Below are 14,059 nucleotides of genomic sequence, written 5' to 3'. Positions count from 1 at the left end.
GGGATGAAGATTATGAAAAAACCCTTGTCGAGCTCAAGGAATACTGGGGGATGCTGATGTGCATAGATTATATACACATTTATTCATGATTTGATGTGCATCTATTTGTATTTCTTGAATATAATCTATGTTTATTGCACCCTATTTCATTATTATGTCATACTTCCATACTATTTATTTGGATATCTACCCTTTGCTTGCTTTGATTGATACGACGCAATCAACTAGTGCTTATATAAGTTGGAAATCTGTGATTTACGCTCTTCCACAACTTTGAATCCTATAAAAATAAAATGGACAAGGAAAACTAAGTAGAGGGATTAGGGTTATTATGAAGAAAGAAAAGAAACTAGAATGAACTAAAAATATAAATGAAGACAAGAAAGAACTTGGATTTCCTCCCAAAAAGCGCTTATTTTTTTTCGTTAGCTCAGCCCCTATTTGGTTCACTTAAATTGTGATCTTGCCAGAGTGAGATACCTCCGGACTTTCTAGCTAATGGCACAAAATGTCGAGGGAGTTTTCATCATGGAAAATATATCTTGAGAAATTGCTCTCTCCTTCTTCTTCTCCTTGAAGATTCTCTTTGGATGTCAGAGAAGGTGCAACTGAAGTATCTAGGCCAAGAGCACGGTTATTACAGTTGATGTTAAGACCTTGTTTTGGTGAAAGTGAGGTATAGGTAAAAGTGGGAGTATCCAGTCTTGTTGTCTCCAGCTATTCACCACTTCCCACTTGGACAGTTGCACACTAATATCAACATCTACCTCATCTATAATCCCATCATCAATCAACCCGTTAGGGGTTGCAATAAGAACAATAGCAAGGTTAGTTAAACAAACATCAAAAGTCCTATCAATATCCAGAGTATCGTCAAATATACTATCATCATGTAAAATAGTAGAGGAGTCATGTAGAGTAGCAGAATTATAAGAAGAATTGACATCATCTTTACACTCTATACCCTCCAAAATATAATTTGACTATATCTCCAAATAGGGACTTGACACATCAGCTTGCTGTAGGGATTGAATAAATAAGATCCCATGTTGCACCAAGAGCTAGTCTAATTTTTGACATGTGGTCTTTGATTGACTAGGAACTGAAGTTTCTAAGTCTTGGAGTCCTTCCCAGTCAATTGGCTCACCTTGCTGAAATTGATGTGTTCCATCTGGTAGTGAATTATTTTGATATTCTGGCGGACTCTGATTTACTTAAGAAATATGTTCATCACTTTGTATGTTGTTGTACTCAAAATTTTGATGATTTATCCATAATTAATTATACTGTTGAGTTGAGTCAGGGATATGCTGTTGTGGTAGTAATTGCTCATCCTCCTCAGAAGTGTGCTGGGATTGAAAGTTCTAAGTTTGATAATCTCCTCAATCATAGATAGAAGTATAAGAAACTAACTCATATATGTCTTGATTTTAAGGTTGGAATAAGTACTGGAGTTCTATGGAAGAGCTAGTAGTTTTTTAAAAGAAGTGACATATAGCAACTAGAGGGGATGTACTACCACAAACTCTACAGATGTTCTCATTTTACTCGTCATTTGAATTATATGTTGCATTGAACCCTCCAGGTTCCCAAGATTATATATCTATAGCTTAAGAAAATTTCTAGTCTCACCTGAAACAATAGTAATAAAATCACAAGACGTGGGGAGTAGTTATAAAATTACACATGGATATAACAAATATAAAGTAATCAAGGAACTCAACCAATTTTTTTTGTATTGATTTTAAAAAATAAATGCAGAATCTAAAACCAAGAAGGAAAGTGCATAATGAAAAACAAGAAAGGAAAATAAAAATATGTAGAGTAACTTAAATGATAATCAACTAATGTTAATCGAAAATAGTCTTCAACAATGGTGCCAACAACTTATTGTACAACCTGCACGTGCATGGTTATTGTCAAGTAATAAAATATCAATCCCACAAGGATTATTTATTAAGCACTAGCTAATTTCTCACCATGAATTATCTATACAATCGAAGGTTGGTTGGAAAGTTGAGAGCTAAAGCTGAGAAATAGAGGGAGAAAGAAAGAGAGTGATTGGGAGAATGATTCTAGGGTATTAACTAGCATCATAGTGATAATTAACTAGAATGATCCTAGTTAATGTTCCTATGCATTATTCATCTCCTTACTTCCATGCCTACACTTTGTAGGATTTCTAACTAAAGTTTGGCTCAACCTCGTGAAGATCATACTAGAGAGTTTACCCTATTTCTAACGTTATTAAGTAAAGAAGAAACTCTAGAAAGTCTGTTAAAGGGTCACCCTAACGCCTCCCACTCATACAATCCTACAGTTATCCAATTTACTTCCTAACAGTAGATTAATACAACTAAGTGGAAGAGGTAACCTAAAAAGTCTAGTTAAAGGGTTATCCTCTGTCACAGGGCCTCTCGGTCATGCAGTTTAGATTACACAAGTCACTTTTAAATATTAATTTGAAAGAAACCCTCTAAACTCTAATTAGATACTCCTTTATAGTGAATCAGTCTCCTTGTAAGAGGATCGTCCTATAAAGTCTGCTTAAAGGGTTACCCCTATCACAGAGGCACACGATCATATAATCTAGTACCTCTCCTCTACAAGATGGCAAATCCGCCACAATCCACGTGCATATACCACACACACATTACGTCAAACATGTACAAGACATAATATATAAGAACAAGTAATAAACACTTCATTGAATAAAAAAATAAACAAGTACATAGTTCATACATCAACATCACATCATAAATACTCCCTACATCCTAAGAATCAGAGGATCTACTCCATTTCAAGATAATACAACCAAAAGATAATGAAAATAGAAAATTACATCTCAATATATGGAAATAAATGCAGAATCTAAAACCAAGAAGGAAAGTGCATAATGAAAAACAAGAAAGGAAAATAAAAATATGTAGAGTAACTTAAATGATAATCAACTAATGTTAATCGAAAATAGTCTTCAACAATGGTGCCAACAACTTATTGTACAACCTGCACGTGCATGGTTATTGTCAAGTAATAAAATATCAATCCCACAAGGATTATTTATTAAGCACTAGCTAATTTCTCACCATGAATTATCTATACAATCGAAGGTTGGTTGGAAAGTTGAGAGCTAAAGCTGAGAAATAGAGGGAGAAAGAAAGAGAGTGATTGGGAGAATGATTCTAGGGTATTAACTAGCATCATAGTGATAATTAACTAGAATGATCCTAGTTAATGTTCCTATGCATTATTCATCTCCTTACTTCCATGCCTACACTTTGTAGGATTTCTAACTAAAGTTTGGCTCAACCTCGTGAAGATCATACTAGAGAGTTTACCCTATTTCTAACGTTATTAAGTAAAGAAGAAACTCTAGAAAGTCTGTTAAAGGGTTACCCTAACGCCTCCCACTCATACAATCCTACAGTTATCCAATTTACTTCCTAACAGTAGATTAATACAACTAAGTGGAAGAGGTAACCTAAAAAGTCTGGTTAAAGGGTTATCCTTTGTCACAGGGCCTCTCGGTCATGCAGTTTAGATTACACAAGTCACTTTTAAATATTAATTTGGAAGAAACCCTCTAAACTCTAATTAGATACTCCTTTATAGTGAATCAGTCTCCTTGTAAGAGGATCATCCTATAAAGTCTGCTTAAAGGGTTACCCCTATCACAGAGGCACACGATCATATAATCTAGTACCTCTCCTCTACAAGATGGCAAATCCGCCACAATCCACGTGCATATACCACACACACATTACGTTAAACATGTACAAGACATAATATATAAGAACAAGTAATAAACACTTCATTGAATAAAAAAATAAGCAAGTACATAGTTCATACATCAACATCACATCATAAATACTCCCTACATCCTAAGAATCAGAGGATCTACTCCATTTCAAGATAATACAACCAAAAGATAATGAAAATAGCAAATTGCATCTCATTATATGGAAATAGAGAGAAGAGAGTACTTATCCTTGAAGTTTGTCATCTTTGGAGGTGTTTCCTTGCTCCGGAGGTGGATGGATGATGCAGATTGACAAAGATGGAAGTTCTAGGGTTCCCTCAAGGGGAAAGAACCCTTCTCCAAGGAAAGAGGTGAAGCTCCAAGACAAAGATGCAATAAAAAGGGAGAAAATTTCCTTTTATAGCAAGGGGGCACGACCCCCTCGTGTTCTCACTACAAGAAAAACCCTCATAGACATCGGTGGAACAACAACGGTTTTAAGCAAAAACCGATGTCTTTGAATATTTTACACCGGTTTTTGGAAAAATTGGTGTCTATGAGCGCAGATTTTCGCTCATAGACATCGGTTTTTTTAGCCGATGTCTATGAGCACCTTTTTTTCATTAATAGACATCGATTTTAACCGTGGTTTTTAAAACCCGGTGTCTATGAACCAAAATTCTGACGGACTTTCTTAGCGCGATTTCTTTTGGGCTTCTCTCCATAAATCGAAACCCTAATCCTCTGCATCCTCCTTTTAGGAGTTACCATTTGAAAGACGAGCAATGAATCTCTCGACGACGATGTGGATTGCGGCGGTCGTCGGCGTTGTCACGGTCTACTGGTTTGTGTGGGTGTTGGGCTCGGCGGAAGTGAAAGGCAAGCGGGCAGTGAACCTTAAGATGGGATCGATCATGCTGGATAAGGTGCAGGAGTACTGGTCCTTCTTTCTCCGCTCCAAGGAGGGCCTAGCACCATTACTATATTAGTGAAGTGATAGCTAGATCCCCTCATTTCCCCGATCTGATCGCCATCCGAACTCCTAGGGTTCGACGCCCGACGACTCCTTCTTGTTCCGGCGGCCTCTCCGGCCCTTCCTCTCCCCCTGCATATCTTCCATTCTTGATGCAGGACAAGGCGGTCGTGGAGGACGGCGAGAAGGATACTTTTTCGAAGAAGCCGCGCCACTGCAAAGCCGAGATGTCCCTTACTAATTCCGAGGAAGACTCTTTCCTCTTTCCCGTGAAGGAGATCGTCCAGTACCCTCTTCCGGGATACGTCGCTCCCTCTTCCATCAGCTTCAGCCCCGATGGGCGCTTGATCTCCTATCTCTTCAGCCCCGATGGTACCCTCCACCGTAAAGTCTTCGCCTTTGAAGTTGCCTCACAGCGGCAGGAGCTTGTGATTTGCCCGCCTGATGGAGGTGGCCTCGATGAGAGTAATCTCTCGGCTGAAGAGAAGCTGAGGCGAGAGAGGTCAAGGGAGAGGGGATTGGGAGTCACGAGGTACGAGTGGAAATCGAGGTCGACGTCCTCTTCTTGCTCCGCTCCAGGGAAGCCCACTATCATGGTGCCATTGCCAAATGGGGTCTGTGCTCTGCCCTATTTCTTGATTTAACGAGCAAGTGTTGACATTCAACTAATAGGTCAATTGTATTTGAAGCAATTTCTGTTTTGAACATTAAAATGCTTCATCACAAGTAGCTATTCTGCGTGCCTTTCTACCTATTGATCTTAAACTTTCTTCTTTGATTATGATATATTAAGTGATCGCTATCTGTTTCATCAGGTATATTTCTAGGAAATATCAGGCTTAGAGCCAGAGCTCAAGCTTACATGTTGTGCTAGCTCGCCAATTATTGATCCGCATCTGTCACTAGATGGAAGCATGCTTGCATATGTCAGGAATGATGAACTCCATGTTTTAAACCCGTCTGGTGGGGAGCCTAAACAATTAACTTTTGGAGCAATTGCAAATAGAAAGGTGGGATTCGTTTCTTGTTTAATGTGTTGCAGATTGATTATAGTTTTTGTAACTTGGAAATTCTTTTTCATGTGCTAGTGGTATGTATCCCTTACTATCGGCTTTTTTGTTCTGATAACTTCCAATACTTGGGATTGTCTTCTAACTTGACATAACTGTTGGGACAATTTACCGTCTCGTAAGCTAAATAATCGGTGGTAAAGGTTACTTGGAGAATATTATAATTTTATGTTGAGTCTTCAAGTTCTCTCCTGTTTATTATGTAGCTTGCTTGTCTCATCATAAAATGTAGCAGGTCACTGGAACCTGTTGGTATACTCATGTATACCACAGTGCTGCCCCAGGCTGTTTGGGGAGTATCAGAGCAGCAACACAATAAGAAGGTTGAGGCGACCATAAAGGAGGTATGTGAACACATTGCACTCAGATGTGCTGGCTAGCTGTTGGCAATGAAATCTAAGCTATTTAAATCTATGTTTTAGATTGTTTTTCATACTAGCATGTTGTATCACTCTTTGCTTATTTCTTTGGTGTAGTATCAACTTGAAATATGAGAATAATCTTTAAGCTCAATCACAATTCAAGATTTAGCAGCATTTTGAAGAAGATGGTGTTTCAACATTGCTCTAAAAGGTGATATTAGTAATTCTTAATTTAATATTCTCCTCTATTGTAATATTATTTTAATGGTGATTGTCTGAGCCTTTGACTTAATATTATAAACCAATCTATTCATGTTGCAGATTTATAATTTTAACCTCCGGTTAAGGAACGATAGAGGCCACTTATCACCTTAGTTAATTTTTAGCAAAAAGTTGTTAAAAAAACTACTTAAAATGTATGATCATTTAACATAATTTTCTCGTCAAGAATCAGAAACTCTGTGCTTGATTAGAATTGCAATGCTAGAGCTTTTCTTAGTAATTTTTATTATGCAAACTTCAATTACTCATGCTTTTGCAGATCTCGTCAAAATCTCTCTAGCACATCATCGTTTTACAATTTTTTTTGTTATCTTTGTTGGATGATATTAATATTATTTTGACTTAGCCATCCTCCTCTGATTTATTTGTTCTGACTTTGTCACATTTTAATTTACTCTTGTGCTAACCAAGTCAATGTAGACTTTCTCATTGCAGAGCAAATGTAAAGAGAATAAGGACTCGTTCAAGAAGGTGAGCCGCAAAGTGAGACGATCTCAAGAACTGCTAATTAACGACTAATCTTCACTTTCAAGAATTGTGTTACTCGCAAGATGATCATAAAACTCTGTTTTAAATTTATGCACCATATTTCTGGTCATATTACAATACTACAAATTTTTAGACATCTCTTTCTATCGAGATGTAAAACAACATAATCCTGCCAGTTTGTAACAATAGAATGCTATTTTCATTTTCCATGCAGTATAATCAAATACTCCTAACGACATTATGCAACAAAAGCTTGTTGTTGGTTTACCTGATACCAAATGGAGATTGTGATAACGAGAATGAAGAGGATGAACACTGGCCATGCAACTTGAGACATGAGAATGATGATGCATAGAAGTTGAACAAGTGCAAAAGCTGATCCTGCCAGTCTGTATGGGATATCAGTGTCAATGGTTGTCTGATCTGATGAAGACTGGAAAAGGTGACAATTGTTAAATTTATACTTTGATATTTAAGCAAGCTACTGAAATTTTTAAATCTTTTAGATAATGCTTCATATATTAACATTGTTACTTTGCTAATTAAAGGAAAGAGTAGTGATATGTCTTTTTGACCTGACAATAAAGAAGAAAGAGAGAAAATCAAAGAACTAACCCTATTAAGTATTCGGCTAGAAGGCGTTGTGTCAAAAAATGACATTGGTGCTCTAAAAATGCTTGTTATCATTCCCAGAAATAGCTTCTGTGTTGTTTCAAAGGCAACAGTTGCAAGCAAAACTCCCCTTCCTAGTATAAACATTGAGCTGCTGGCTGACAGTAGAACAAAAATTCCAATAAGTTTTTCTTTGCTCACTTGGTCTTCCTTTTCAGTTGCTAGGAAATCCAGTAGTTGCTACCAATCTATAGACCCTGAAAGAGAACTTGAAATAATAACAATACTGGAACAAGAGCCCCTTTGTATGCTGAAGTCACAAAGGTGTGGTATACATGCCATTTCACCCTTCCAAATTCCCTGTCTCTTTGATATGATCTCTCCAAAATCTCAGAGCACCCTTTTTTATTATGTTGTTTTACATCTCTGAGCTCCTTGTGTTTTCATCTCTTGCCACTATCATGGCTGCTGGTTTCAAAGGTATTGGTATCATAATCCACTAAATATGCACTATTGTTATTTTCTTGTGAGAAGGTCAATAATTTATCTATCAGGTGAGCTTAACCGGTTTCAACCTGGAGTGAGAATGGAGATATTTCGGCTTGATGCTTGGTATTTCAAGGAAGATCTATTGATAAACCCTACTAATTACATAGTGAAAGGGCTTAATCGTAGGTGTTGTCTACTATAAATTATTCTTCGTTATATGCAGGTTAATAAGAATCTCAACCTCGATACTTTTTTATTTCTGTGCTATCTGTGTTCCTTGACATACACCATGGTGTTACAAATCTTTATTGGTCCTTTTTTGTTCACCAATAGGTGTCAGTTTCTCTTGCTAAAACGGGCAATTTAAAAGATCATTGTGATGCACTTGTAGAATTAGTTGCTTCTTCGGAATATGGAATCCTTCATTTGTTTAGTCATCACCAGTTACAGGTATTACCCTCCGCATTCTACGTGAATGAACAAATCATCATAGTTTGAGTTCTACACCGTGAAAATTGATTTGAACTGTTCTTGAGTATCACTGCCAGCTCCCCAACAAAACATGCGACAAAAGAAATTAACTGGGCATATATTTTTCAGGAATTTTTATTAATTGAAAGGGAATGCTCATTACACGCAATGGATTACGAAGAAGAGTTGTCTGTCATTAATTCTCAACAAGAATGATGGTAATTTTTGATAAGCTTTGACTCCCTAGTTATAATGTCTTTCATTATCTATGTTTCAAAATTATGCACATATTTGCTAGAATTTTACTGGTTTAATTTTTTTTGATTGATTGGCATTTCTTTGAATTGTTTCTGATGTGTTCAAATCATACGTTGTCCAAGTTATCTAGTTTAACTTTATTGCTATTACTTAAATTTAAAATTCTTAGCTGTTTGTGCATAATTAAACAAGTGTTATTCCAATTCCACCCTCTTTTACTCATGTTTCACAAAAACATAAAATCTTTAGTCATATCATTATAGTTGGCAGGACTTTCTGATGAGAGGTTGGAAATCTCTTTTTTCCATTTTCAAAAAGAAGTACCAAGAATACGTTCATTGGCACTTCTCAAGTACTGATTAATTAAAAAGGACCCCAGTTAAGAGAGTTGGATCGTGGAGCTGATATCATTGTTGCTACACCAGGATGTTTGAATGATATTCTGAATATGAAAAGATTGAAGCTCCATCAAGTACTGATTAATTAAATTGCAACTATGAGAAAACTTTGTTGCAATAATTTCTGGTTTGGAATATATTAAGTTCCCAGGAATGATAAATCTATCACTATATGATGTGGTTGAGATAAATGATGAATGTGTCTCTTTTTAAGCATTCAAATTGGTCATCTTATTACCTGGTGCTCTTACTACTTTTTCAACGATGATTTTTGGTCTTGGTTTACTAATATATTATTTATGTGTTTTTACAGTTTACAAATCTCAAGTACTCTAGAGTTGAAATTGGTGAAGTTTATGTGTTTTTACATTTTAGGTGAGATGCCTGTTAAAGAATATGTTCTACCTTTGATTTGATTCCTATTAAGCTTTTGATGTAAAAAGAATGTTTGTGTATTTTATGGATACTGTTGTAAGAAGATTATTTATGTAATTTGTGAATATTTGTGTATTTTATGGATACTGTTGAATGAAGAATATTTGTGTAATTTGTGAATATTTGTGTATTTTTTTTTGTTTACTGTCGGTTTTTCATTGTTTCGGAAATCAAATTTATGAAAAATACCGATATTACATCGGTTTTCCACCGCTGCAAAACTGATGTTATTAACTAATATTACATCGGTCGTATACCATTGTCAAAACTTGTGTTATTAACATATAATATTACATCAGTTTTACACCGTTGATGAAACGGTGTCGTTAAGTGATACTACACCGGTTAATAACCGATTCGAACACCGGTGTCGTTAAGTGATACTACACCGATTTTAACCCGATGTCTAAGATGGCAGACCTTTTACATCGGCTTTATAGACATCGGTCGAAAATGTAATAGACACCGGTGGAAAACCGATGTCTATGAGGGTTTTTGTTGTAGTGTCTCCGCCACACGGTCATGCTTGGAGGCACGACCGGGGAGTAGATTGCCACTGGTGAGGGGCCACGCGCACGACTGCGCCTTTTGGCATGACCTAACCCTGGATATGTTCTGGATTAGAGGCACAATCATGCCATATGGCACAACCAAGCCATGTTCCTCTCTAGAAATCTAGGGGCATGACTGTGTGGTTTCACATGGTCATACCCTGGATGCTTTCTAGTGGGAGGCACAGTTTGCCCATGGTTCTTCTCTATTAAGGAAGCATGGTCGTGTGTCCTTGTGTATCTTGCCCTTGGAAAAAGACATAGCCATGTCTCATGGTCCTATTTATGGCCCTGGTAAAAGACATGGTCATGTATCATGACCCTAAGAAGAGACATGGTCCTGTCTCATAGCCCTAGCATGGCCTTGGGAAGAGATATGACCATGCTTTGTTGAATTATGTTCCAAATTTGCTCTAATGCTCCATCTTTGCTCCAAAATACATCCTGCCAATGAAAATAAGGAAATAACATATCTCCAAACAAATAGAATAGAAGTATGATATAATTATACATAGGGTGCAATAAACATAGATTATACTCATAAAATATAAGTAGATGTACATCAAAAACTTATGTAACCTACGGACATCACAACTAAATGCATAGTTTTCCTTGTGTCGGCAACAACGTCAAAAACTTGTTACGTTACCACAAGTGCACGGTTGTCATTAAGTAATAAAAATATTGATCCCACAAGGATTATTGATTAAGAACTAGTCAATTTCACATGATAAATTACCTAAACAATCAGAGATTGGTTGGAAAGTTGAGACCTAAAGTTGAGAAAGAGAGGGAGAAAGAGAGAGTGAGTGATTCAGGGAATGATTATAGGAGTTCAATTTCATTATGATGCTAATTAATGTCCCTATACATTGTTCATCTCCTTATCTCCATGCCTACACTTTGTAGGATTTCTAACTAAAGTTTGGTTCAGCGCTACAAAGATTGCACTAGAGAGTTTACTCAAGTTTTAGCATCATTAAGTAAAGAAATAACTCTAGAAAGTCTGGTTAAAGGATTACCTTAAGCCCCCCCCCCCCCTCGCCGTGGTCATACAATGGCTAGAGTTATCCAAATTACTTCATAATGGTAGATTAATGCAATTTAGTAGAATAGGTAACCTAGAAAGTTCGATTAAAGGGGAATCCTATGTCACAGGCCCCCCGGTCATATAATTCTATATTACACAAATTATTTCTTAACATTAATTTGAGAGAAACCCTCTAAACTGTAATTAGATACTCCTTTGTAGTGAATTGGTCTCCTTACAAGAGGATCATTCTAGAAAGTCCGCTTAAAGGGTTATCTCCTGTCACAAGGTCCTATGATCATACAATCTAGTACCTCTCCTCTATAAGATGACAAATCCACCACAATCCACATTCATATACTATACATACATAATGTCAAACATGTACAAGGCACAAGACATAAGAACAAGTCATAAACACTTCATTAAATAAGAAAACAAACAAGTACATAGCTCATACATCAATATTACATCGCAAATACTCCCTACATCCTTAGAATCAGAGGATGTACTCCATTGCAAGATAATACAATCAAAATATAATGAAAATAGAAAACTATAACTCAATATATAGAAATAGAGAGAAGAGAGTGCTTAACCAGTGTCTTTGGAGGTGTTCCCTTACTCTGGAGGTAGATGAATGATGCAGATCGGTGGAGATGGAAGCTTTAGGGTTCCTCTAAGGGGGGAGAACCCTTCTCTAAGGAAATGGGTGAATCCCCAAGCTAAAGATGAGTGAAAGAATGAGTATCTTGACTCTTTTATACCTCTTCCAAATTGTCCAGATCTGCCAAATTTATAGGGCTCTGCCAAAATAGATTTTTCACCCCTTAAATCTAGTTTTCTCATATTTCACCTGAACCAAAGTTGTATCCCTTGAAATTATCTACATTTATATTTAAATTGAGTTGTAACTCCAATCAAGCTGAAAGTTATAGTAGTTCAAAGTTTGGTCTGCAGTCTGGGCGGAGGGTATGACGTGGTCATGGATGGGAGGCACGACCATGCTTTTTAGCATGGATAGACTATATTTTCTCTCTGTTGAACTTGAAGAAAAGTTTTAGATCTTGAAGTTAGATACAATTTGGTATCTAGAATAACTCATAACTCCAACCAAACACAAAGTTATGGTTATTTTAAAATTACTCTGCAATCTGCCCAGATTCAACACAATCCTATTTTCACATGACATGGCCCTAACTCCATGCCACACGGCATGGAGAGGCACAACCTCTCTCTGATTAGGCTCTGAAAATATGGCATGGTCGTGTCATTTGGCATGGTTGGACCATGGCTTGGCTCTGGAGGGGGGCACTGCCGTGTGATTTCACACTACCACTCCCTGGATGCCTACTAGTGATGGGGCACAGTCGTGCCTATGGAGCACTACTGTTCCTGTGGAGCATGGCTTACCCATGGGTGGCACGAGTGAAGGTACACGGTCATGCTAGGGGACACAACCAAGTTTTTGGTTTTCTTTCAGAGTTGCTCCAATGTGTCTTTCCACTTCATTTTCACTGCAAATTATGTCCTGTTAATCAAAACAAGCAAAGAGTGGATCTCTAAATAAATAGTATGGAAATATGATATAATAGTGAAATAGGGTAAAATAAACATAGATTCTATTCAAGAAATATAAATAGATGTATGTCAAAGCATGAATAAAAGTATATATAATCTAAGAATATCATATGTTGTCATCCCTTTCCAAGCCTATAATCGGAGAGCAACTATGGCTTTTCTTGTCCTCTACAAAGGAAGTTGTTGAATTATTGCTAGTTAAGCAAGAAAACAATGTATAGCAGTCTATATATTTTTTGAATCATCTATTAAAGGGTGCTGAGTATCAGTATATTGTTCTTGAAAAACTAGTATAAGATATGGTAATTAAATAATAATTTTTATTGGAAAAATAACCTTATAGAATTTTTGAAAGATTTTTAAGAATTTTCTGAGATTTAAACAGGTCAGTATGACTCATTTAAGGGGATGAATCGATTAGGCTTAAGGAAATCTTATTTGGAATATCCATTTTAGTTGGGAGTTGATTAGAATATAAACTTAAGGTTTGATTGATTAAGCCTAAGTTCCATTAACTAAGCTATATAAAAGCAGCCCCATTTCTCGTCCCAACTTCTTCCTCTTCCCCGATCCCTCTACCGCCCCCGCCCTTGCGATCTCACCTCACCGACTTTCATCTCCCGATCCCCGTCCAATCTCCATGCCACCTTGACCACGCGTTATTGGCACCCTGCACTACCAGGCGTCACCATTTGTTATCACCACGCAAAATGCTGGGATCTCTCCGACGAGCACTCTAGCAGGGTCAGCAACACCTATGCTAACGGAGGCCTCAACCGAAGCTGATGCTCCTTGTGCATGTCATCTAGCTCTTTGCCACTCTCCCCCACACTTGCGGCTGTGAGCAACTACTGCTACTGCCATAGGGAGGTTACCACCTCCATTCTGATCCTGACCTTGCTGATGCCAAACCCTATTCCCAATCTCCATCGCCGACCACAGTACTTGAGCATCACTCTTTTATTGTTGTTGTTCCGCGACCATCACCACTAGCTATAGTTGTGGCCATGCTATCAGCCATAGTCACATCCAAATCGCCGATGTTGCTGTGAACCGTCATCACGAGTTTGGTTATATTCCCTCTCCAGATTTAGGGAGGAGGATGACTCTTCGGATCGGAAGGGGAGATCTATTTCCTACAATGACATCTGGTTTCTTCACTAAGCAACTATGAATCTAATTTGGGTAACAAACTAAATTTGAATAGATTCATGAGTTGATGAATCTATATTGGGTAGATTTGGAATTTGTTAATCAGTTGATGCATGATGGGATTTGATTTCATTTCCTGTTGTGGTTTGGTTAATTAGTTGATTTAG

At 37.2% G+C, this 14,059-nt stretch overlaps 1 protein-coding gene across 18 annotated transcripts in view; it reads left to right on the top strand.

Moving 5' to 3' along the window:
- The first annotated feature begins 4,444 nt into the window (after positions 1-4,444).
- Positions 4,445-14,059, top strand: part of LOC122009952 — a 61,635-nt gene continuing 52,020 nt past the window's right edge. Inside the window, exons 1-7 of one of the 18 annotated variants that reach the window (XR_006119732.1) lie at positions 4,450-5,326; positions 5,528-6,126; positions 6,259-6,355; positions 6,862-6,897; positions 7,130-7,357; positions 8,350-8,466; positions 8,617-8,705. Coding sequence is in view for 1 of the 18 variants with exons in the window: in XM_042566276.1 (XP_042422210.1) it covers positions 4,865-5,326; positions 5,528-5,539 (474 nt within the window). In the remaining 17 variants the exon portion in view is untranslated. The other 17 variants (XR_006119724.1, XR_006119717.1, XR_006119723.1 and 14 more) reach the window with 17 other exon arrangements.

The sequence above is a fragment of the Zingiber officinale genome, chromosome 8A, assembly GCF_018446385.1.
Source record: "Zingiber officinale cultivar Zhangliang chromosome 8A, Zo_v1.1, whole genome shotgun sequence".
Classification (NCBI taxonomy): Eukaryota; Viridiplantae; Streptophyta; class Magnoliopsida; order Zingiberales; family Zingiberaceae; genus Zingiber; species Zingiber officinale.
This window is presented reverse-complemented; position numbering and strand designations above follow the sequence as displayed.